Raw genomic sequence first — 25,259 nt, 5'->3', positions numbered from 1 at the left:
ATATATATATATACATATATATATGGAATATATAAATATATATTCCATATATATATATATATATATATATGGAATATATAAATATATATAATAATTCAAATAATCATTTCACCACATTCCTAATTCCTTAGCTACTTTACCTTAATTAATCCTTTATCTACACTTATCTAGTGATCTAGCAACCCTAAATGAAGAGAGACACTTTCTTCTTTAAAATGGAATCATATTGCTTGGCTAAAGTCTCACTGCAGCAATTGTATTCTTTCAGCTTACTGCTCTCTTCACACAGCTTCAAAAGCATGCTCTGAAATACTGATTATGCAGATCAATTGAGAGCCAAACACAAGTAATGTGTCCCTCAGAAAACTGAATAGAATAGGTTAAAATTCCTGCCATGTTATTGATTAGAAGACCACGAGGGGCAGGATGGAATTGGCAGGTTACCACTCTAATCCGCAATGTTTACTACAGAAATCATTCAGAAATAGTCTTGCAGATTGTCTGTCTTGATTTACGAAACCAAAATTGCTAATTTATTGCATCGGTGCCAAATGGCTGATCTTCATTTCTAAAGGAATCGTCCCTACACATACACAGAAAGAGAGAGCGAAAGAGAGGCTCTTCAGCCTTTCATAGCACATATGCTACATCTGGCCACTTACTCAAAATATGAAAGAAAAGGAATAAGGGAAGGCCATGAAAATACTTGTTGGGTTTCCCATGGAGAAAAAGTAATTAAATGAGACTTCTGGCACTAAGCAGAATCTCCCTTTCATCTAATTTAGATAGGGCCCCATAAGTCGTCTTTTTCTTTAGGTCTTTTAGTTATCCCACATTTTTCCTGGGGGATTTCTTTTCTTAAAATGTACCTTATATATATTTCCTGTTTCCTTCATATGCCCAGAGTCTTTCACTAGGTCTTCCCAGCCCCATGTTGATATTTTTCTTTCTCTAATCTTCTCACTAGCTGCAAAAACTATGAACTTTTTCTCTGCCTTTGATCTACTTCTTGCTTTTGTTCTACTTCTCCCTCCTTGTGGGTGTAACATAATTCCTCCCTACATGAACTTCCCTTTCTTGCAGCTCCTTCTCCTATTTTTCTGGATTCTGAAGCCCATTTTGTCTTTTGGTGTTAAGAGACTAACAAAATTTCACCTCTTCATTCTCTAACTTCTGCTGTACATTTTTAAAGTGAGTAATTCAGGAGAAAACAGATTTGATGTGTTACATTTGCACTGCTAGAAAATAATGGAGATGTATAGTTTTCTTTTGCTGAGATCTTTTTCTTCCCCCAGAGAAAAGAAAATCAATACTAAGAACCAGTTTTGGACATAAATCAAATGCATCTTTTGCTCTGTTTTTATGACCTTTTGGTTTTTGTCTTTGTGCCCATACGGTTTACAGAAATAATAAAATTAAACTCTAGTAGACAGCATAGTTAATAAACTGTGACTTGTTCTTCTTAATGCCAAGATGCATGAATTCACTTTTTTTAAACCTACCTTTTCTCTGATTAAAATGTAAGAGTATAGCCAGTGTCATGCTGATTTTCAAAAAGAAAAGGCATGGTTTGTTATCTTAACTAGATACCACTCTAATCATGTAAAAAATCCAGAGTTTTATTCTCAAAATAAAATAAAACCAAACCCTTGAAAACTAGTGTTGCCAAAGAAATATATAATATTATGTCATTGCTTACCTTAAGGAACTGATCCTGCCTTGGCTTGAAGATGGTTTTGCAAAAATGCTCATGTTACATATATAATTTAGTGTAGTCTGAAGGAGTTATGAATATTTGGTAAATGATTTTGCAATAAAAAGTATCAGAATTCTTTACTGTGGGAGCTAGTGGCTTCTTTCAGAGTCAATTTTTAGATGACTGAATAACCAAATGAGTAGCTTCCTGCACTTCCTGCACTGTCTAATGTATTCTGTGTATGTGTGTGCATTCATGTATGCATGTGACATGTTTACAACAAAAGAATGCTGATGTTTAGTTAATTCTGTTAGAACATTTGCATATTAGAACACACAAGCTCTCACCAAGCTATTATATTCCTCAGCTTTTACGCTTCCTTTAAGTATATTTCAAATACATGTAAAGATCCAAAAACACAAACTAAGCCTCAGCTCCAGTGCAACTACAAGTCAATGTGGTAACCTTGATTGATTGTTCTTTTCATCTTTAGTTCCTGTCTTGAAGGCTGAAGAGAGAAATGAGCCAGGAAAACCATACAAGACCTTCATTTCCTCCATGCTCCTGACAGTACCCACTAGACACTATCTATATTCAAAGTGTGACCATCATCTACCATACAAGTGATGTAATGGATTGTTGAGGGCCATGTAATCGGAACACAGCAAAAGTGTGCCATAATAAAAATAATAGGTGGCTAACTACTAGCAACTTGCTAGGAAATCAAACAGTTGTGCATGCTTGCAAATTAAAAAAAAAACTCTTAGGTTGCTACATTAGCTAAATTTATTTTTCTGTTATGTCCAAAAACATTTGCAATTTACAGCTCAGCAGTAAGGTTTTTGATAACCAAACTTAAAACCAGTGGTGGAATTCAAGTAATTTAACAACCGGTTCTCTCCCCTAATGATTTCTTCCAACAACCAGTTTGCCAATCTGTTCAGAAAGTTAACAACCGGTTCTCCCGAAGTGGTGGGAACTGGTTGAATCCTACCACTGCTTAAAACCACAACACAAGAGTTTAGATATGCTGCTCCCATTTTTTAAAAAGAATATTATCTGTATTTCAGCGAAACGTGCTATGCAGAAAAACATAAAAACTGGGAGCATATTTTGAATGCCTCTATATAAATGTTTATACACATTGATTTCTGCATTTTTAAATGCAGGTTTTCTATTATTTTACCTAGCACTACATAGCATGTGTTCAACAAAGTGAGAGAGCTTAATATTTTCTAGGATATTTTAGCATATAGAATACAACCTAGAAATTACTATTTTATTATTAGTATGATATAAAGCAAAAAGTATTTTTTTCATATTTGAGAGAGAAATAAATTAGTAATGTTAGAAAATGTATAAACTGGCAAAAGATCAACCATATATTTCTGCTATAGATGCACAGTGTGTCTAAAGCTATGTTGGTCTATTCAAATGTAAAGTTGTGATTCCATCACAGAGATATTATTTATATGATCCCACTCATTTCATAAATTTAAAGGATTGGGTTTTTTTAAAAAAAAAGCATGGCTACAGCAATAAAAAGGATATGTCTGAAAGAATAGGACAGTGTATTAAAGCATGTCTGTTCAAATCAACACAACACATCCTTAGGAAGCTTTAGCATTACACCTTTGAAGAGCCTTCCCACAAGTATTCATTTCTACAAATGCACACACTGCTTTCCTGCCAGTCTTAACATACACAAATAACAGTTCTGCTGGTATTGCCAGTGAAACAGTGATGGGATTCAAATTTTTTTACCACCTGTTCTGTGGGCATGGCTTGGTGGGTGTGGCGTGGCTTGGTGGGCGTGGCAGGGGAGGGATACTGTAAAATCTCCATTCCCTCCCCACTCCAGAGGAAGGTTACTGCAAAATTCCCATTTCCTCCCGATCAACTGGGACTCGGGAGGCAAAGAATAGATGAGGAAAGGACCAGTCAGAGGTGGCATTTACTGATTCTCCGAACAACTCAGAATTTCTGCTACCGGTTGTCCAGAACTGGTCACAACCTGATGAATACCACCTCTACAGTGAAACAAAGTGATTGGGCACATGGATAGCGGAGACAAAGCTTTCGAAGAACCTAGCTACTTTAATGCTTTCAGGAATAATGTTTTAGTCAAGCCCACTATGTTTTGCAAAATGCCCTTTTCAAACTTTAATCAATATAAAAATGCTTCCTAGATTTTGTGCATGTGTGCGCGTGCACATCTTTGATTCAGTATTCAGTCCTGGCAATGGCCTGGATTGGGGTGGATAAGCCCTTTTAGTTTCTTGGCAAAATTTCGAAAGAAATTTGTCATTGCCTTCTTCTTTCTAGGGCTGAGAGTGAACATCTGACCCACGGTCACAACTGGCCTAAGGAGGGACTAAAATTCATAGTTTGTGGCTTGATGCTTTAACCATTATCCTAGATTTACTTAGAATATCTACATTTTGATCTTTAGGAGGCAATTTTATATTAAAACGACAGGGAGTCTTTCAATCAAATTTGATTTGTTATATATCTTCAGAAATCTGTGAAATCCTTATTTATAGAGATGTATCTCAGTCCAAATGAAAAACGGAAAACATAGAGGGATATATACAAAGAATGTCTGTGGTATTATTTTATTATACAGTCCCTTTGGATTGGAAATAATATTACATTTTAATACATCTTCATTTGACTGTTATTACACTGCCTCCCTAGAAGACTAAGCCACTGCCTAAGTCTTGGCTGCTTTCAGCCTATCTAGTTAGTAACATTGCTCTAATCAGATGGAGAATTAAGCTTCTGGATTTGTGCCTAGAAGCAGCCTTTCATTCACAAAGAGATTAAAAGCAAAGGCAAGACATACAAAACACACAAAATCAAAACTGATTCTTAATTCCAAACAGGGTGCGTTTTTTTTTAAAGCAAAGCAAATATGATTGCAATGAAACTGCAGATGGTAAGAATCATTTACCAATTGGATGCTAGCGTCCATTTCAAATGCATTCCCATTTTTAAGCAGTTTAATATAATCCCCTTTGGACTGCAATTCAACCAATAATTTAATTAACAGTAAATAAGATGCATTCGATTCATACTACCTTGTGAATAATTTTGGAAGGAACTACATATAATAAAAATAAATGGAAGAAATATAAAATATTCAAAAATAGTAATTGCTATATTTTGGAAGATAAAACAGGTATATAAAAATGCAGCTTTAAACATTTCCAGCTAGCTCAGTACATTTTCTATTATAAAATATGGGAATGGAACTTCCATTTTTATTGTATTGCTATACTGCTGGGAAAAGTTAATGGAAGTAGAAGTCACAGGAAGTGTTTAATGGAATTGTATGTAATGCAGAGACTAACTTCATCACTCAAAACTGTTAATTTCATTTTTTTTTTGTTACAGAAATTAGGTGATTGTTTTCAGCAGCTAGAGACACCAGGCTTTCATCCATCATATTCATCTGCCATCTCAAACCAATTAAAAACATACATAGATCTATGTATGAAAAGATGTCAGACACCAAATAAGAGAGAAAGTCAAGAAGAAGGCTGACAGCATCTTCAGAGACTGATTGTCTCTGCAGAAATTTACTAAAGGAGTAGTTATCTGGTTATTTGATGAAGGATTTAGGTGCATCTCCTCCTATACTTAGTCTGTGAGTTTGTAAATATAGAGCATCACACATTGCTAAATGTTATAATTGGTCTTCTAAAGGGAATTAAATTTTGAAACTTCTTTCTGCATAGAGAAGCAAACTCAACATATCATCAAGTTTTCACAGTGGTTAGGGGCAGTCAAAAATATTTCATTTATGTCTAGTTTCTATGAAGTCACTTTTCGTTGCTAAATTCTGGAACACTAGCACTGAAGACATTCAGGTATCATGTTAGACAACAATTTTTTTAAAAAGGTGTACAACTTGTACTTCCAGAGCTACCTGTAATCTTCAAAATCCTCACAGTCACAACAAAATTGTGGGGAAAATTATTAAAAGACATCTTTTTGTCATCATAAACATCATTCAATACAGCACTGGAGAGTTATTGCTTTAACAATATTTATTTTTTAATGAAATGTACATGTAGAGGAATTTTGTTCTCACAGTTTTTCCTTAATGTGGTCCTAAGCATATTACTAAAAGGGACAAGTGCACTTCTCAACCTGAGAAGAACCGAGCTCCCTGCTTTAGAAAAGATGTGAAAAGGCCGCTGTCTCTTGAGTCTCCCACTCCCTTTTCCTTCACCCTTATTACAGTTAATGAAAAAGAAACTAGAAGGTTTGGCGTTTGTTTAAACCAATTAGGTTTACCAGGGCAAGAAATGGCTAGGGAAATAAGACAGACTGATACTGTAGATTATGGTCCTTTTTTCCCAGTTAACTGAGAACAGATGTAGAAATCACTGTGTAACAATGAGACATTGCATTCTTCAAACCTTTTAAAGTAAAACTCTCCTCAGTCCAACCAGTATGCCAACCAGTATATCAGGGACAGATCTGGAATGGCAGATCAAATCCAGATCGAATCCATTTTAATTTCTCACCAGTAAAGACAAAGTTCCAAAATAAATATATTATTTTTTATATACTTGTTCAATCTCTGGAGCATTCTAGAATTTATCCAAGATATATACTACTACTATTATTGCCAATAATGTTCTGCAGTTATTGTTGATTTTCTAATTAAAATAGAAAATACAGGTTGACTAAGAAGGGCTGGTAAAAAAATATATAATTTTTGAAAGTGGAAGTGTTTCAGAAGCCTTCTTCTGGCTCTCTAGGTTTTTTGGGCTTCAACCGCATTAACTGAAATCCAACACCTTAGAGAACATCAAATTGGAGAAATTTTTACAGCTGATACTTCAGGATATTCTGTTGCACAAAACAAAAATGGAATGACACTATTCTACATGAACACATAAAAATAGGAAGGAATGTAAAAATGCTTCATATGCATCTTTAAGCTCCATAGAAGGTGATATGATTTCTTAAACAGTGATAAACTATGATAAATAAAAGTGAAGAGATCAGAGACTGGAACAAGGTAAAAAAATTTCTTCTGGGTGACCAAGCAGAATGTATTCTGTTTACTGTCCTATTTTATATATTTTATTTATGTATTTATTTGCAAGCCACCTTTATTATTTTTCTAAATAACTCAAGGCGGCAAATATATCCAGTACACCTTCCTCCTATTTTCCTCACATCAACAACCCTATGAGGAGAGTTAAGTTAAGAGTGAGTGAGTGACTGGCCCAAAGTCACCTAGCTGGCTTTCGTGGCTAAAATTCACAGCTCTCTTAGGGATTAAAAAGTAATATGAAGAAGCTCTTTCAAAAATATAACATATATATTGAAGTTATATTTCAGAAATTCATATTGTTGAGTTTTTAGATGATTTTCTTCAAATACAAGTCTTAAAAAACTTAAGCAAAACAAGTAAAATTATTTCATCTTCCATAACAACAATAAGAATACTTTACAATATAAAACTAATTGTCTATTATGAATTTATCAGTTTTGAAATGCAAAGTCTTTAAAAGAAATCTTTTTTAAAATGTGTTTGCTGTATGATTGGGTATGTAGGCTGGAGCCAATGTTGGTTGCTTCCACTTTCATTAAATGCCTACTTTAGTAAAGCATCAAGTAATTACTTCTTATACATATGCTATCTAATTTTACAAGACAATTTCAAAAACACCCAGACTTACACTGGCAGAAAAACCACAAATCAAGGTGCTTGTTATAGTAGCAGCTAGAAATTGCACATAAGCAGCTGTCTGTGGTGATCTAAGCACAGAGTTTTAATTAAAAGTATTACATTGCTTTTATACCAATCCCCTGATCTCGGTCCTCAAGAGCTTGAAAGCTATAGAAGAATCTCTCAGACAGGGTTTAAAGCCCACAGAGGCTCTCAGTGACTGTGCTAGCTGAATTATGATAGACTTTGTTCCTAATACAGATTTCCATTTAAATTTAATTATTGATGTAAGCAGTTTTCTAATGCTAGAATGTGACATAGATAAAAACACAGGTCCTACTGGCCAGAAATCCGTACCTAATGTGTGCGTATATGTGTTTTTTTAAGGAGATTATGTTGCTGAATATCCTGTCACATTTAGAATTAGAGCAAAAACTCCCTTTGGAAAAACACAGCAAGGAATCCACAGCATACATCCTACCATAACCCCATTCAGCTTTCTAATCATTATCTATTTATAGATTACGTATCTATTTATTTTAAACAATCTTACACATTATTTCTTGCTTTCGCTGACCATTTATTCTATACACTAGAACTAGAACTAGAATATAAAAATTATATATCAAGAGGAAATGATTCATAATTACTCACTAGGCAGGAGATCAGCATAACACCCTTTATTTTCAGGGGCATTCATAGATAGAAATAAAATAAGATAAGATATTAGCAACAACTGCAAAATTGAAGATTTGTTCCTTTTATACATGCAGCTGCCATCTTGACTTTTAATTCCTCTCCCACTTTTCATAGATGACCTCTGCCCTATTATCAGCTTTTCATGGTATTATTTCATTTCATTGTATTCATTTACACAATCTTAATACTAATACAATCAAAGTGACCAGTTGCAATGGTTCATGGGGATGACCATGGGAGACAGGGGAGACAGGGGGAAGAGCTGCAGCCAGGAGAACATTTTGGTTAGGAGGCAGCTTCGCCCACAGCAAGAATGTGGGCATGGCAAATATCTCAGAAGGAACCCTCCCTAGTTTATTACGTGGTAAAAGTAACAGAACAGAAATGTGCTTTCTGAGTTCAAGGTTCTCTTAAGGGAATCGTACAATACATTAGAATTAGTTAACCTTGGTGTGTTTCCAACCTTCCACCTAAAAAGGAACTTCACAACCTTCAAGTATGTCAAAAATGAAAAGTCAGCCGTATCTCCAGGGTCATGTTCTATGCTACCAGCAAAACCACAGGGAAAACTCTGCCTTCTGGACACATTCTTTATATCACTCACAGTGCCAGGACCTCATAAAAGACTCTCAAAGTTCTTACAGGTGTTGAGAAACATTTTGGATAATGTGGTTCCTAATGTAATCCAGCACTACAAGTATAAGATCTTATAGGCATTCTGAATTTGGCCTGAAAGCAACCAGTGTAGTGACTGCAAAGTAGATGTGTTACATCTGCTGAATTCTACATCAATTTCAGTTTCAAGCCATCTTCAGAGGTACCCCACTACCTTCAATCCAGTAGGTTGTTATGCATTACATACATGTAATGACAAGAATATATTTCTACCTGATATTCCAGCAAAAGCCAGGAGTATAGCAGCACCTTCAAGTCCCAGGCCTGCTCTTTAAAGGGAGTAAAAAAAAATCTATCCAAAATCAATGTTAGAACTGATATTTAGGGAATGTCTACACATTTGCTGTACTGGAAAATTCTTAAGAGTTCATTTATTTATCCAACCCCTCCCAAAACCAGCTAATGACTTCCATAGCATTTTCACCTCAGCCTAGGGCAGCAATGTAATGGTAGATATATCACCTTTATTCCTCACCGCTAATTGGCAGATCATCTTTCTCAAACAGTTTCAAGTAGATATGGGAATAAAGATTGTGATTGCACTCCTTTCTTATGAAACTCATTCAGATATATAAGTTGAACCGCAATATTATGGAACTTCCTTGGGAGCAATGCACTAGAATACCACAATGTTAAAAGCTGCTAAGAGATCCGAGAGCAATCAAGAACTTCACCCAGTCCTAACAAAGGTTACCCAACAAGCAACTGATGCTTTTTTTAATCCTATGTGTGGGCCTAAATCCTGAACTAAGAAGGATCTAGATAATTACTACTTCTAGAATCTTTTGTAGCTGTAATTGTTGAGAAGATAATATCCATTACTTTCCTCAACAGTTTTGTCTCAAAGGGAAGCATAAATACTGCTCAAAGGTTGTCCAGTATGTCCAAATTTAGAGAGAAGAATTAAAAATGAAACTATCCAGTTCAACTACACTGTTCATTGTATGCACTGCCACCTCCTATAAACTAAATATTGGCATTTCTATTTATAACTAAATGATATCACTCATCTAGTTGGGTGTGTTTCAAATTCAAATATAGCATTAATTTGAAAGTGAGTAATTCATAAACATTCATGATCCAGAGAGATGCTTGACCAATAATAAATATTTTGCCACACAATGAATAATATAATTTGTTTTTCTGGTACCAATTGCTCAGGAGGAGGGGAAGCTAAATTCAAGCTTTATTTTCATCTTTAAAAATGTGCTGAGTATCAATCACAGCTCCCCAGAAGCTAGTTTCGGAGAATGCTTTTGTAAATGGTGCTTCAAAAGATCTTAAACTGATACACATAGCACACTCACTTTAGTTTCTGTTATGTGTGAGATTTGTTTGCTTGGGTACCACCTTTATTATTTTTAAAAGTAACTCAAGGCAGGGGACATATCCAGCACACTTTCCTTCTCCTATTTTCCCCACAACAACTCTGTGAGGTGAGTTGGGCTGACAGAGTGACTAGTCCAAAGTCACCCAGTTGGCTAAGGTGGGACTTGAACTCTCAGTTTCTGGATTTCTAGCCAGGTACTTTAATCACTAGACTGAACTGGCTCTCAGTCTATATAGCAAAATTTCATTTAAAAGACCGAAGGAAAAATCAATGCAGAATATAGCTGAGTGCTGAGTGTTCTACTAAACAAGTAGGCATTCTCATCCTCATTTCACAAATCCATAGGAGTCTTACTAGTTCTTACCTTCCTCTCCACAGGAATGGTATTGCAATTGTTTTCTGTCATGTAGAGCACATAGACAAAGTTTATCTAAGATTCAGCCCTAAAGGCATTACAGCTGCGATCTGCTCTCAACAATGGAACAGGTACGTTTTTCAAGCTCTACAAATATCTCAAAGCAAAAGAAATGCTTACAAAATATATAAAGATGAAAAAGTGTTTAAATTGCTTAATTATAAAAAACTCAAAACCTGAATTTTTAAAAAGCAACAATGTCTTCAGGAGTTTTATGGATTGAGACAGGTTGTAGATACCGCAATCAATAAACCAATCAACGTTTATTTTGCCCAGTCATTTTCTCTTCTAGCTACTTTACAGTCCACCTGCAAGAGTAATTAGAAAACTTTTTACAGCTTTAAATGCAAATAAAAAGCATGTACGTATTAATGCTAAAAGATAGTAAAGCAAGGCCCATGCAAATTGTGTATATTTTTAGTTTTAATCACCTCCACTTTAATGCTGATTTTTCTATTTTTAATCTGTTTTTATTATATTGGATTCACACACATGCACACACACACACACACACACACACTGTATGCCACCCAAAATCACCTTTTGAGAGATGGGTGGCTATATAAATTTGATTTAACAAACAAGTAATACTAAAAACATTTGTTCCTACTTTTTAGTAAGAATGTAGCCCTGTTTTAGGAAGGCACGAACTTGTTATAATAGTTTGTTTTGTAGGTCATTAGAAGGGTATCCTATATTTCACTTATGCCACCTGTAGCAGAGAATAGCACAAGCAGAGGAAAACAATTTTAAAAGGATTTTGTGATATAGATGCAAGACAAGAAATGGCACACTACTGAGGTCACCAGTAGCAGGCAGAAATGTGCCCACCATTCAGAAAACCTCAGTCAATTCAACAAGTTCAAACACAAGCACTACTAAGAAGATCAAGAGTCATGTGTCCTCAGCAAGTATTTTCTTGAATTCTGTGAAAGATGACCTCACTTCTAAAAAAAGGGTCAGTCTTTGACATTTGTAGACTTTTGCAACAGATACACTTAAGAACTTTAGTGAAATAAGCTGGTTCTTTGGGTAATATCTGTATTGTTATGATGAAACCAGGCACATTATGCTCATGTACGATTAATACTTATATTGTGCTTATATTGTATCAGGATATACGACATCCAGAATACCTGCAAACTTGAATTTTTTAAACTGAAAACCGGGCAGACCTGGCAAACACGAGCATACAAGTAGGGAAAAAAAGGATACAAAGAACATAGGTGTTCAGAAAAGGAGAAACATACTATACCATTTGTGCGAAACATTCAGTTGAATAAATTGTAAAAAATCAGATAGTCAGGTTGTTCATATTATTGTTAGAGAAATACATGTTTATTTATAGAGAAATTCCTTTCTTAAAACAGTGTTTTTAAGAGATGGCTATCTTCTCCAAAATGAGACGACCGTGTTTAGATTCATTGAAGCTACAGTAACAGAAGAAAGCTATTTTTCTTCCCTGCCCAATTTTCCATTTGGGGGAAAACTTTCTTCAATCTTTAACCGATCTCCCCAATAGTCCTGTAGTTTATTACTTTATCTGCTGTTGGAAAAAAAATCTAAAAGAAAAGGTTCCAATTGGAGGCAGAAATATATAGCTGACTCCTTGTGCAGTCTGCTGTCACTAATTGCCGGCAATGATATTAATGACCCAGTAATTGCAGTAAGAGTGGCACTGAAGTGGAAAACATCATCTCAAGGCAGAGTTCATCTTTAGGTGGTAGGCCATCACCACTGACTGATTTAATGCCTAGTGACATTTCAGACTATAACACTACAGACAAGAAATGTGCCACTCACGCTCTAATGGCTTAAATGGACATGACGTTATTTGCTATGACTGCAGAGTCCAAAGTACCCTCACCCTGCACCAAAGTGACACAGGGTTTGTCCCACAAATGAACCATGTTCCTTTCAAGAGAGATAATGTCTAATCTAACAATCTAATGCCACTTTCCACATTTTGGCTTCCATAAAAAAAATACCTCCTACTTTTAACTTCAGCACAAAGAGAAGTTTGTTCTATTGCACAATGGAGGAAAAAAGCTTTTTTAATCCTGTGACTACCGTCTACTGTAAAAATAACTTAGCATTTAAAAATAAGCAAGTTAGGTTGATTAAGATCGACCTTTTAAATTTGAGCATTATATAATATATTGCTTTGAATCTTTGATGCTTTCCTCACTTTAACAAAAGAATTTCCAACAAAATGTATTTCATACAGTGCAAACAATATAGGACAATTGTACATTAATATTCTGAAATGAAAATGAAAGCCTTTTACTTTCTGAAGCATCTTTGCCTGAATGGAGATCCAGGGTTTAAAGCATCTGCATTTTTGGCAAAGCTTGCACAGCCAAGCACAGATACCATTATCGCTCAAATGTTTTGCACAACTCTAAATTAACAAACAAAAATGGTCATGTACAGGTAGCCCTCAATTTATGACTGGACTGGAATTAGGACTAAAATTTCTGTAGTAAATCAAGTCAGACTTGATTTTATGACCATTTTTATGGTGGTTGTTACGGTGAATCCACTGTCATTAAGGACAGTCGCAGTTGTGTGAATCCATTCTTCTGAATGGACATTTTACCAGCAATAAATAAATAAATAAATAAATCCATTCTTCTGAATGGGCATTTTACCAGCAATAAATAAATAAATAAATAAATAAATAAATAAATTTATATATATATATATATCTTTGGTTATTCGGGTTTTCTCCCGCGTAAAATTGGAAGTGTCTTGGCGACGTTTCGACGAAGTTTGCATGAACAAACGAGATGATACCTCCCGCCTACCAGCCATTTGGAAACCTGCCCTTATTGACAAACGTGTCCCTAACAAGAGGAATGACACCAGACCCACACTCACGAGGTCCACACAGGATGTCACCACCACACATCCACCCAGAAAGCAGATCCAAACCCACATTGATCATGAAGCACGACCAAGGACCAGAAGCCAGACCGCAGCTGCAACATTAACCATTTCAAACCCCTCCAATCCATACATGCAGCAGACTGACACCCACTATGAAGATGTAGCACGACCACGAACACGAAGCCAAACAACAGCTATGCAGCTCACCAGCTCAAATCCCCCTGCAGCACAGACTAGACTGAGAACAACCAAGCCCCCACCAACACAGGACACCCCCCCATCCAATCAGAGCACAGAAAAACCCCCATCCAATCAGAGCACAGCCAAGCTCCCACCCAATCAGTTCAAACCCCCACTAGCAGTTAAAAGGAAGAAACAGCTGCGATCACACATTGCTCCCAGAAGCACGAAGCTGAAGCCTGAAGATGACGAATGAGACTTCGTCGAAACGTCGCCAAGACACTTCCAATTTTACACGGGAGAAAACCCGAACAACCAAAGACCTATATATATATATATATATATATATATATGTATGTATGTATGTATGTATGTATGTATGTATGTATGTATGTATGTATGTATGTATATGTATGTATGTATGTATGTATATATATATATGTATATATTTATTTATTTATTTATTTATTTATTTATTTATTTATCAAATTTATATACCGCCCTATCTCCCGAAGGACTCAGGGCGGTGTACAGGCATTTAAAACACATAAATACAATGTAAGAAATATAAAAACAGTTAAAAAACTTATTCTAAACGCCTATTAATTTAAAATTAAAAATATAAAATAAAAGCCAATTTAAAAACCAGTAATTTAAAATTTAAAATTTAGCTCAGCCCTGCACAATTAAATAAATGTGTTTTAAGCCCGCGGCGGAAGGTCCGGAGGTCCGAAAGCTGACGAAGACCGGGGGGTAGTTCATTCCAGAGGGTGGGGGCCCCCACAGAGAAGGCCCTTCCCCTGGGCGTCGCCAGACGACATTGCCGCGCTGACGGCACCCTGAGGAGACCCTCTCTGTGAGAGCGCACGGGTCGGTGAGAGATATTCGGTAGCAGTAGGCGGTCCCGTAAGTAACCCGGCCCAATGCCATGGAGCGCTTTAAAGGTGGTCACCAACACCTTGAAGCGCACCCGGAAAGCCACAGGTAGCCAGTGCAGCCTGCGCAGGATGGGTGTTATACGGGAGCCACGGGGGGCTCCATCTATCACCCGCGCAGCCGCATTCTGGACTAACTGCAGCCTCCGGATGCCCTTCAAGGGGAGCCCCATGTAGAGAGCATTGCAGTAATCCAGGCGCGACGTCACGAGTATATATGTATATATATATATATGTATATATATATATATATATAAAATCACAAATTGTGATTATATGACCACAGGATACTGCAACTGGTCATAAATACGAGCTGGTTGCCAATCACCCAAATTACAATAATGGGACCATGGGATTGGTACAATGGTACTAAATGCGAGTACTGGTCATAAGTGTGAATACCTGACTTTTTCAGCACTATCATAACTTTGAACAGCCACTAAATGGTCATAAATCAAGGACTACCTGTAAATATAATAATGCTATACAAGAAAAACTTGTTTGTGATAATTCAGACATACTAAGTTAATGAAAGCTACTTTAATAGAAGCATTGTAAATACCCTATTTTGATTTTAATCAATAAACCAATAAACACATCTTATGTGTACAGTCCAAACTGAATTTTCTAATATGATCAAGTTAATATAGCTGGTAGTCTAAGACACAGTACAATAAATACTAAAAATACATACAGGTGATCTTGCCCCAGTGTAAGAGCAATCAATATGGGTATAAAAACAAGTTTTCAAAACTGAAGCTCACACACAATAAGTGTTATAATCACATTTTTTGAACCACCCTTTACAAAAACATTTTCAAAACTAGACTGTGAAATGCTGCAATCAGTATTCAACTCACTATTACAAGGGAATATAAAGCTTGCATTCAGCTTCTCCATTCCTGCAAAGCAACTGATACTAGAAAAACTAATTGTGATACTGGTTGTAAAGCTAAGCATTTACCATTGTGCAGTTCTTGGATCACTGACATCTATGATAAATTGTATTATTCACACTGGATCTGAAGCTATATGGACACACCTTAAATGTTGTATCATTTAGTTTACAGAGATGCCAACATTTACTTTATAGCAGGTGGAAATTTATACAATGAATGTTGTAGTCTAATTGAAAAATTTCACTTCTAAACTCAAATTTGAGGCATTTCCAAGGTTTCCTAGTTCCTAATTAAAACTTGGAATTTGCATTTTTATCATGATGTATAAATAAAGGAGAACATCATCATGACAGTGTTTGAAAAATCCTAAATAAAAAACTCAGCTGGATTTTTCTCTTTCTTTCTTTCTTTCTTTCTTTCTTTCTCTCCCTCCCTCCCTCCCTCCCTTTCTTTTGCAAAAGACTTTCTTCTTATTCTATTAAATACTCAAGGGGAAAGTTATGTATAAAACTGGAAATGGGAACCATTACCATCCTTACAATATGTTTTATGGTTCTGTTATTCCACCTCTACAATTAAATATTTTATGTACCTTTTGCTTATCATATCTCCCCCCCAAAAAATAAATACGTTGCAAAATATATTATGTTACATTTAAATGTATTCTGACTTTTTTAAACAGGCCTACTCTTCTACAGGATGCAAATGACTTCCTCTGATTTAATGAGAATTCTTCAAATCCCACTGCAGGAGGAAAAGAGCCTTAGGGCACTAATTTTGCATAGTTTTACACTAGTAGTTAACTTTACACATGGGAGTAGTTCTACTTAAGTCGCAGAGACACTTTATATACATAAAAATCAAACCTCTGCATGTAAGCCTTTGTAACCAGTGGTTTAAGTTATTTATTATGTTTAAAGCATTTTAGTTTAATTTAATACTAATCTGCATAATGAATACATAAAAGCTCCTTAAGCAGAAAAAAGAGACTCTCCTTTGTAGAATTTAATTGTCAAAACTTTTATGTGTTTGTGTGTTCACGCATGCATGTGAACTAGTCATGGCATGAAATATTAAACAAACCAGCTGAAAATATTCAACTGATTATAAAACAGTAAAAGCAATTCTAAGCAACTCTGAAATGCTTCATTTTCACTTGTAAGCAGCATCTTCTATCTTACTATGTACTTTAATATCTACCATACATTGGGGAAAAGGCTGGCTCACCAGTTCCCGCCTACTAACAAGTACAGTCATCGTGTTCTTTCGTTTGCTATCCCAAGAGAATAAGAATGATACTTACACATTCCCTTCTGGAGTATCTTTCTGTCTAACTATAAATGAGATCAACTGATGGCACTGCCTATGTAATGCCACATATGAATGAAGGCATTCTGTAACAGCCACATTAGTACATTTACGAGACCCCGGTGGATTAAAAAATGTACTCTCCACAGATTCTACATCCATTAGTTCTATCCACAACGTATGGGGGGGGGAGAGACCTAAAAATCCTTACTTTTCCCTCTTCAGTAATTTTATGTTGATGATGTGTATTTAATTCAAATAGAACTGAATTAAGAATGATTCTCTGAAGATTCAGTGACTGAACTTTCTGTATCATATTACGCTAGGAGTCAAAAGTAATTCCTTTTTTTTTAACATTAATAATTTTCTTAGTTTATCCAAATACAATATAAAATACAAAAAAAGATAATGGAAAAATAAGGGAGGAAAAGAAAGGAAAAGAGGAAGATAAAAGTATAGAACAAAGGGCAAAAAGAAAAAAAAGGCGTTGACTTCTGACTCCTTTTGGTGCAGTAGAATAAGGTAATAGCATCAAACCTCAACGTTTTATTTTAATATAATAACACAAACTAGCCATTTCTATAACAACAAACCTACTTAATCAGCAAAACCCCAAATCAAAGTTTCTTTTTTTTTTCACTCCAGCACAAAGTCCAAAAGCGGTTTCCAAGTAGAAACAAAACTGTGTTCTTTTCTTTAATCAGAGCAATCAATTTGGCCATCTCTGCTAACTCCATCAACTTTTGTAGCCATTCATCCGTTGTGGGAATCAAAGTGTCCCTCCACTTTGTGCATAAAGTAATCTTGCTGCTTGTTAACATATCAAAGTCCCTGGGGTTTTTTTTCTAAATCTTTTCCATTAACCCAAAAGAAGAATTGAAAATAATTTCTGTATGTGTAATATAACTTAAGACAAAAGAGAGAATGCTAATAAGATCATATTTTACCTATGATCATGCAACATGATATTCTTTGTAAGTATTTACATATTACAACAAGGTCACGTCCTCAAAATTAGCAGTTTATCATTTTAAAAGTTATTGCTTTAAAAAAAAATAACAATGGCAGCCTACAAAAACAAGAACATCAGAAATACCTGGCTTTAGGAAATGGAAGTGTTCCTATTCAAAACCTTCCGCTAATACTACTGTGTATAAATATGTAGTAGAATTTTGGGTTTTTTAATTATCCTGTTGAATATAATTTTTCTGGAGGAGATTATATTTTTAAAGTCAGGAACAGGTTGAACTACTTTTGCTTACTTTGGTTGGCCCTTAAGAGTCAAACAGATGGAGTTTTATCCATTTAAGAAGGCACATCTGGGAATATCAACTGGAAAAACTAACAGAGTAATAACTTTTGTAAAGCAGTCAACAGTAGAACATCCAATTAATAAGGAAATGTTATTGTGCTCATTTTTATTAATGTGAGAAATATATTTTTATAACCTATAAATTATAGGTTATGCATGCATACTTATTCCAAGAAAGCTTCTACGGCTGAAAGTGGAGTTGAATTATAGCCTGTTCTTGGAAATCTGACAATAGAAAATTCAGTTTTGCAAAAATGAAATTTGTGGGGTTTTTTTTTTAAGTAGCAACTTTTTCATTCTTTTGAACCATGGACTTTTTTCAGATTTTAGACTAGATACAGTAGTCATAATCAAAGTCACAGTAAATAATGCTTGATATAGATTCACCTGTATAAAATCTGTAATATCTCTTTTAATCCTTTTCTCAACTAGGATTTCTCTTATAATTTTTTTTTTTAAATCAAGTAACATCATTAAATCTGTATGCCGATAGCGAACAGTTTATTGTAAATTACAGGTGGTCCTTCGTTAAGGACACTGGGACCACAATCTCCATTGCTAAGCGATGTGGTTCATAACGTGTGATATCAAATGATCATATTACTTAATGCAGAAATCCCAACAGTCCCTGCTGCCATTATTACCGTATATACTCGAGTATAAGCCGAGTTTTTCAGCACGTTTTTTGTGCTGAAAAACGTCACCTCGGCTTATACTCGGGTCTATACGGCTTATACTCGAGTTTTGTTTTTTTTTAAGCCCCTCGGCTTATACTCGAGTATATACGGCTTATACTCGAGTTTTTTTTTTTTTTTCACATTTTACCGGACGGCGCGGGGAAGCCCTGCCGGTGCAGTGAGAGGGCGGGGCGGGGGAGCTGCCAGCCTTCTCAGCTGAGGGAGGGAGGGTTTCCCCAACCGGAAGGTGCCTCATTTCCCACCCTCGGCTTATACTCGAGTCCCCAGTTTACCCCAGTTTTTGGGGTAAAATTGGGGACCTCGGCTTATACTCGGATCGGCTTATATTCGAGTATATACGGTAATTGAATCCCACCAGTTATTAGGAAAGGGGCCCCTTATCCAAGCCATTCCCAGTTTGGTCATTCCCTGCCTCGAGCCTCGATAAGGTAATTGTTGTTTCTTCAGTTTGTCCTACCTGCCTATCTTCCCCTCATCTTTACCCTTTTGACCAACCTGCACAGCGGCACTCCACAGTGACAAAATCAACGGCACTGGAGCTTAAAAAGAGACCTGCACCTTCAGCAATATCAGCCAGTTGCTGCTATCCCTGGATTGCAACTTAAGCCCCAGTGCTGGCAGCGCCACTACTGCTGAGAGGTGCCACCTCAAGACCTGTGTTGCAGCCAGCCCTCCCAGTGCAAAGCCCCTAACAACTTGCACTCTGCAGGCCCTGCTGTCCCCAGAAACTGTTGGCCAAATGTATAGGCCTTCTTCTTTCACATGTACTATTCTCCTGATGCTTTGGAAGGCAAAAAAAAATTGAAGAACAGCACACTCAATTTGAAGGAAGGCGAAGACATCTTCTCATGAGGTTTCAGATGACCTTATTTATATGATTGTTTGGCACCCATCTTACCATCTCAGCAGCTTACAATCATATTGTGAGCCATTTACTAAAAAAGGTAAACAGTTTCAAAGTTACCTATCACTTCTACCAGTAGGTTGTCAAAAGTTTTAGAATCTTGACTGGTTAAAAAAGAAAAAATTGAAGACAACGAGAAAGTCATTCCTTTTCTGACCTTAGCTTATGATCAATCCAAGAACCAAGATTAAATCTTATATTTGTTTCCTCCTGCCAAGTGTCAGTTAGGAAGTGGATCACAAGAGCCTCATGAAAGAATTATTAACTGGATGAGAGAGTACATCTTATCAAGTATTGTTACTGACAAATACTTTTAGTAGTTAGTTAATAGTATCTGTAAATGGTTCCCTATAAGACTCCTTGGAAGGAATCAAATTGGTTTCCCAATAAAAATACACAGACAGAGCTGTAGATTAAGTTAACCAAACCTCAGGAGATTTTGTTACACTAATCAAAACAGACTCAACTGCTGTAAATCTACTATTGTACTGATTTCTACTTAGCAAAGTTGCAAAGGGTAGGAATGTAATCTATTCCTTGCACTTTTATTTATTCTGTGATTTACCCTCTGTCTCTTTTTTTCTGTTTTGTGCTATCTCATCTTTCTTCAAGAATGATCACGAGATAAGAATGGTTACTTTTCTTCAGACTTTTACATAATTTTGTTCACATGCAGGTATTTGACTCTTGCATCTGAATTCAGGCTTTTGATATATCTTATAGGCAAATTTTAAAACTATTTTATTTTAAAATTCATGTGAAACGAAGTATCAACCTATGGTTAGATTTTTATGAAATAGTGTTTTTGATGAGATTTTTCAGGGAACTGTACAGTGATCAGAAATTAGATCTTGAAGGCACCACCCACCATAAGATCCTATCAATTTTTTCCCCTAAGTTATTACGGTATGTCTGATACCACTTCCAAGGCACCAGGCTGAAAGATGTGAATTCTCTAAACCCCAAAGAATGCTATAATCCTCCCGGAAATGTAATTATTATACTGTATTACCATAATGAAATAATTATACAAAAATGAAGAAAATGAGTCCTATTTATGAATTTCCTTCGAATAATAAGTTTTCCATAATATCCATTTGTCCATAAGTCTCAAGTCATAATTAAAATGGTACCATTTATGTCACAGTTGGCTTACTATTGAGAATTAATCCCTAAAGCATTAAATCACTGATATATTTTGTAACAGCTATTTGAGCACAGAGGGACCTGTTTATACTGTACATTTTCATAAGGAGTACTGACTACTATCTCTAGCTTGAGTTCTGTACCTTTATTCTAGCAATATAAAATTTACTGATTCATTTTTTCTCAGAAGTCCTAGGCATTGAGAAGTCTTGCATGTAAAATTACAATAGCCATATTTTAAAACAGATCATACGTGCACCAAGTTAAATTTTCAATATTCTATTTTTGTTCTCAACAACACACATTTGAATTTCATTAATGATATTTACTGTGCATATGATAAATTTACTAATTTTATTAGTACTTATTTTAGCCCCATTTCTATTCTTTACAATTTTTAAATGAATATACGTAAAAGGAGTTTGTTGGCACTTTGTTTTTCAGGAATGATTCAAAAGTAAGACAATGTTTTTTTAAAAAAAATATTTTTAATACTGTGCTATAATACTATGCCTACTTACATAGGAAATCATTTGTTTTATTTCCAAATAAGTGGATTAAAGGGAGTTCTCAACATAGGACCATAATTGGAATCAGAATTTCCACTGCTAAGCAATGCAGTTGTTAAGTAAGTCAAACCTGATTTTACGATCTTTTCCCCAAAATTGTTAACTGAAACACTGAAATTGTTAAGAGAATCATGTGTTTGTTAAATTAATCTGGCTTCCCCTATTGACTTTGCTTATGGGAATCTGTCTGGGAACATCATGAATGGTGCATCATAGAATACTGCAACCATCATAAATACATGCCAGTATCACAGCAAAGATCTGTTGCCAGACAAACAGCTACATCTATTGCTCTGGTCTCTTGAGAAGTAGGAACGTCCAGCTTCTTCTTTTCACTCAAATTTAAAGCACCCCACAAGATAAGGCATCTAAGCTTTTTCCCATCCATCTTTTCACTTCTTTCCTAGCACCACAGCTATACCAGCTAGCCATACTCCATTTTGATTAAATATCTAGAAACCAAGAAAGTAGAAAACAAAACTGTTCGTCCAAATACAAACAATATTTACTCCAATGACATTTTATGTTTTCTATTTGAAGTTATTACCTCACTTTGTGATCACTTTTCTTGTATGCTATGTGTGCATAGGAAACACACTGCCAAACACATTGAAAGAGTTAAAGTGTCATTCTATTACAAATTAGGATTGTTATTTATCACTGAATGAAGACTGACTAAATATTATTGTGTCTTATTACATCTAAAAAATCCAATGTCTTAGTATTGCAAATGGGATTTAGGGAAATTATATTAAATCAGAAAGATGAACTGTGGGATACAGTCCTTTAATTTCTAGCATAACTGAGTTTCCTTTTTCTTTATACTATTTAAACTATATTAAGATACCCAGGTATTCATCAATTACATCGCTAACATTGCCAACTCAGCCTATCCCAGTTGTCTGAAAACCTGGAAATAAAACAGGATCTAAAAACAGTAAGGAGGAAGTTAACAATAAGCTACCATGAAAATATTTTCAATGAAAACAATATAAATCCTTTAAGCTTCTTACTTGATTGAATATAATGAATAAATTAAGAAACAGCAAGACCAAAAAAGAAAGGAAACAAAGTTATTGTTCACTTACATATGATGTAATAGTCTTTGTTTCGTTGAAATTCTAGACCCCAGAGGTTAGGGCTAAACTCTTGAAACTTGATGGTAAACTTAACATCTTGATCAGGCTTGGCACAGTTGAGCAGAGGAGTGTTGTCCTTTTTAACAGTACAGCTGTCTGCTTGGTCTTTCTCAACCATATAGACTTTGTAGTACTCATACTGACCACTAGTCTTAGAGTCCACCTTTGGGCATATAATATCCAGTTTATCTCCAATCTTTGGATACAGTACTAATCCTTGTCCAGGATGGAATCTAAAAGAAAAAAATAGATAAAAGTCATTCATTAGATAAAGAGAAATAAATATCATGCCCATAAAAAGAAACCTACAAACTAATGATGATGATGATAACAATAATAACAATGATAACACAATCCAGGCTGCGAAGATAACAATAGGAGAAACTCAATTTTAGTTTTCTTTACTATGGACAAGATGAAATCCAAAATGATTTAAGTTAACCATCACAGAATTCCATTGCTTTTAATGAATCTACCTTAAGAAGAACTCAAATTAAGTTTCATTCAACAAGAATTAATGAAATATTTTGTCCTCCAGCTTATTCTAAGCAAAGAGATACTGGATCAAAAGAAATGGATGAAATAGGATCAGATGATCTAGTATCAAATATCAAGTATTGGATAAAACTACAGTATTTAGCGCCTCTGCTCATTATACGACAAACAACTATTTCCACTGAGGTAGCAGCAGCATCTCTCTCCTAGTCTGCCATATGGAGAACCAACAGCAGCTGCAGCTTCCATGCACTGGATAGACATCTGACCATCTTTTATTACACCATTTTATTATCCCTTAGGAAGGTTTCAGCTCAACTTTTTGAAACATAAAACAAAAGAGTAAAACTTTTGTTTGTTAAAACTAGAACTTGCACCAATAACTTGTTAAATGTTCCTGGTATCAACCAGACACATTAAATATTTCAGATTACTTAAAACTGGCTATTCACTATTCAAACAACTCAGTTTACCTTAATGTAGAGCCCTAACAAAGATTAAAGTTTAAATGAAAATAATTTCTTGAAGTATTGGTTTAATACCAAATAAATGTACTCTTTTTAAGCAAAAAAAAAAGTCAAGTCACTGCAATCTTTATGATGCATGAGTCCCAATTAATATTTTTAGAGCTACAGATGCAGAATCTCCCTAAATTAATACCCTCTAATATTAATATTAAACACCTCCTAATCTAAACATTTCATGGCAGTTATTTTATTGTAAAAGAAAACATTACTGAAGAAATTGGCTTCTTAATGAATAGTTATTTCCAGCAGTTTATATTAAGGACTCCACAGCAGACATTCAAATGATCAAAAATATAAAATAATGGATAAGTATTAATTCCCCAAGCTCTAGTGCTGTTTTATTTCATGCATCTCCAAGGCAGGCTCAAAGGGACAAATTTCATCCAGGCATGCAGATTTTATAGATTATAATAATTCGAATTACTGCAGATAGAGAGTTGTCATAATTTTAGCTTGGCCATTAACCGGAAAGATTAAAAACCTGAAAGTTTGTATTTACACACGGTTAAAGCTGCTATATACTATTTACATAATCCTTCAGCAAAGGAGGCAAACTATGAATATTTTACAGTAGCCAATAACAAATTAAATGCCCCACCTGTTTTGGAAAAGGTACATGAACTGGCAGTGCTCAAGCTAATTAAAATAGATAACACAGTTTTTGGACTTGATCAAAAACTTCCTGAATTCCACACACTGCTACCAAACATCTGACACAACTATCCTCTTTTTAAAAAAAGTGCAGTGTGACATTTTACAGCAGGTATAAACTACGTACATCTATAGCAGTTGGATGTACCGGCTGCAAAAACATGAAATAAAAAGTATAAGATGAATATAAATGTAAGGTGAGGCAGACAGAAAATGTGTAACTTTTAGGGTGGATATACAGAATCAGATGAACAAAATGGATTTACCGTATATACTCGAGTATAAGCCGAGTTTTTCAGCACGTTTTTTGTGCTGAAAAACGTCCCCTCGGCTTATACTCGGGTCTATACGGCTTATACTCGAGGTTTTTTTTTTTTAAGCCCCTCGGCTTATACTCGAGTATATACGGCTTATACTCGAGTTTTTTTCTTTTTCACATTTTACCGGACGGGGAAGCCCTGCCGGTGCAGTGAGAGGCGGGCGGGAGCCGCCAGCCTTCTCAGCTGAGGGAGGGAGGGTTTCCCCAACCGGTAGGTGCCTCATTTCCCACCCTCGGCTTATACTCAAGTCCCCAGTTTACCCCAGTTTTTGGGGTAAAATTGGGGACCTCGGCTTATACTCGGATCGGCTTATATTCGAGTATATACGGTAATCTTTCTTTAACTGTTTGAGCCACTGTGGTGCAGGGGTTAGAGTGTAGTACTGCAGGCTACTTCTGCTAACTGCTGACTGCCTGCAATTTGGCAGTTCAAATCTCACCAGGCTCAAAGTTGACTCAGCCTTCCATCCTTCCGAGGTGGGTAAAATGAGGACCTAGATTGTTGGGGGTAATAGGCTGACTCTATAAACCACTTAAAGAGCGCTATAAAGCACTGTGAAGCGATATATAAGTCTAAGTGCTATTGCTATTTGCCTTACTTGTAGCTGCTACAATAGAAAATATGGAACTGCATATGGTTACTAGGATTCCATCCAACAGACACAGACTGATGGCACCTTTTGCCTAAACGTAGCCAGCTTTTATACGATCCTACTTCAGCACTGGGACAAGCAATTTGAATATGAAATACATGAACTCCAGAAAGAGATCTATGGGATTA

General features: G+C 35.6%; 1 protein-coding gene across 2 annotated transcripts in view; it reads right to left on the bottom strand.

Moving 5' to 3' along the window:
• EFNB2 (ephrin B2) overlaps window positions 1-25,259 on the bottom strand; it is a 52,158-nt gene that overhangs the window by 7,837 nt on the left and 19,062 nt on the right. For both annotated transcript variants that reach the window (XM_058185472.1, XM_058185471.1), the window contains exon 2: window positions 22,436-22,719. In XM_058185472.1, the coding sequence (XP_058041455.1) occupies window positions 22,436-22,719 (284 nt within the window). The remainder of the gene's footprint in view (window positions 1-22,435; window positions 22,720-25,259) is intronic.

Source organism: Ahaetulla prasina, chromosome 5 (assembly GCF_028640845.1).
Source record: "Ahaetulla prasina isolate Xishuangbanna chromosome 5, ASM2864084v1, whole genome shotgun sequence".
Classification (NCBI taxonomy): Eukaryota; Metazoa; Chordata; class Lepidosauria; order Squamata; family Colubridae; genus Ahaetulla; species Ahaetulla prasina.
The sequence above is the reverse complement of the archived record's forward strand: the minus strand, read 5'-3'. Positions and strand labels throughout refer to the sequence as shown.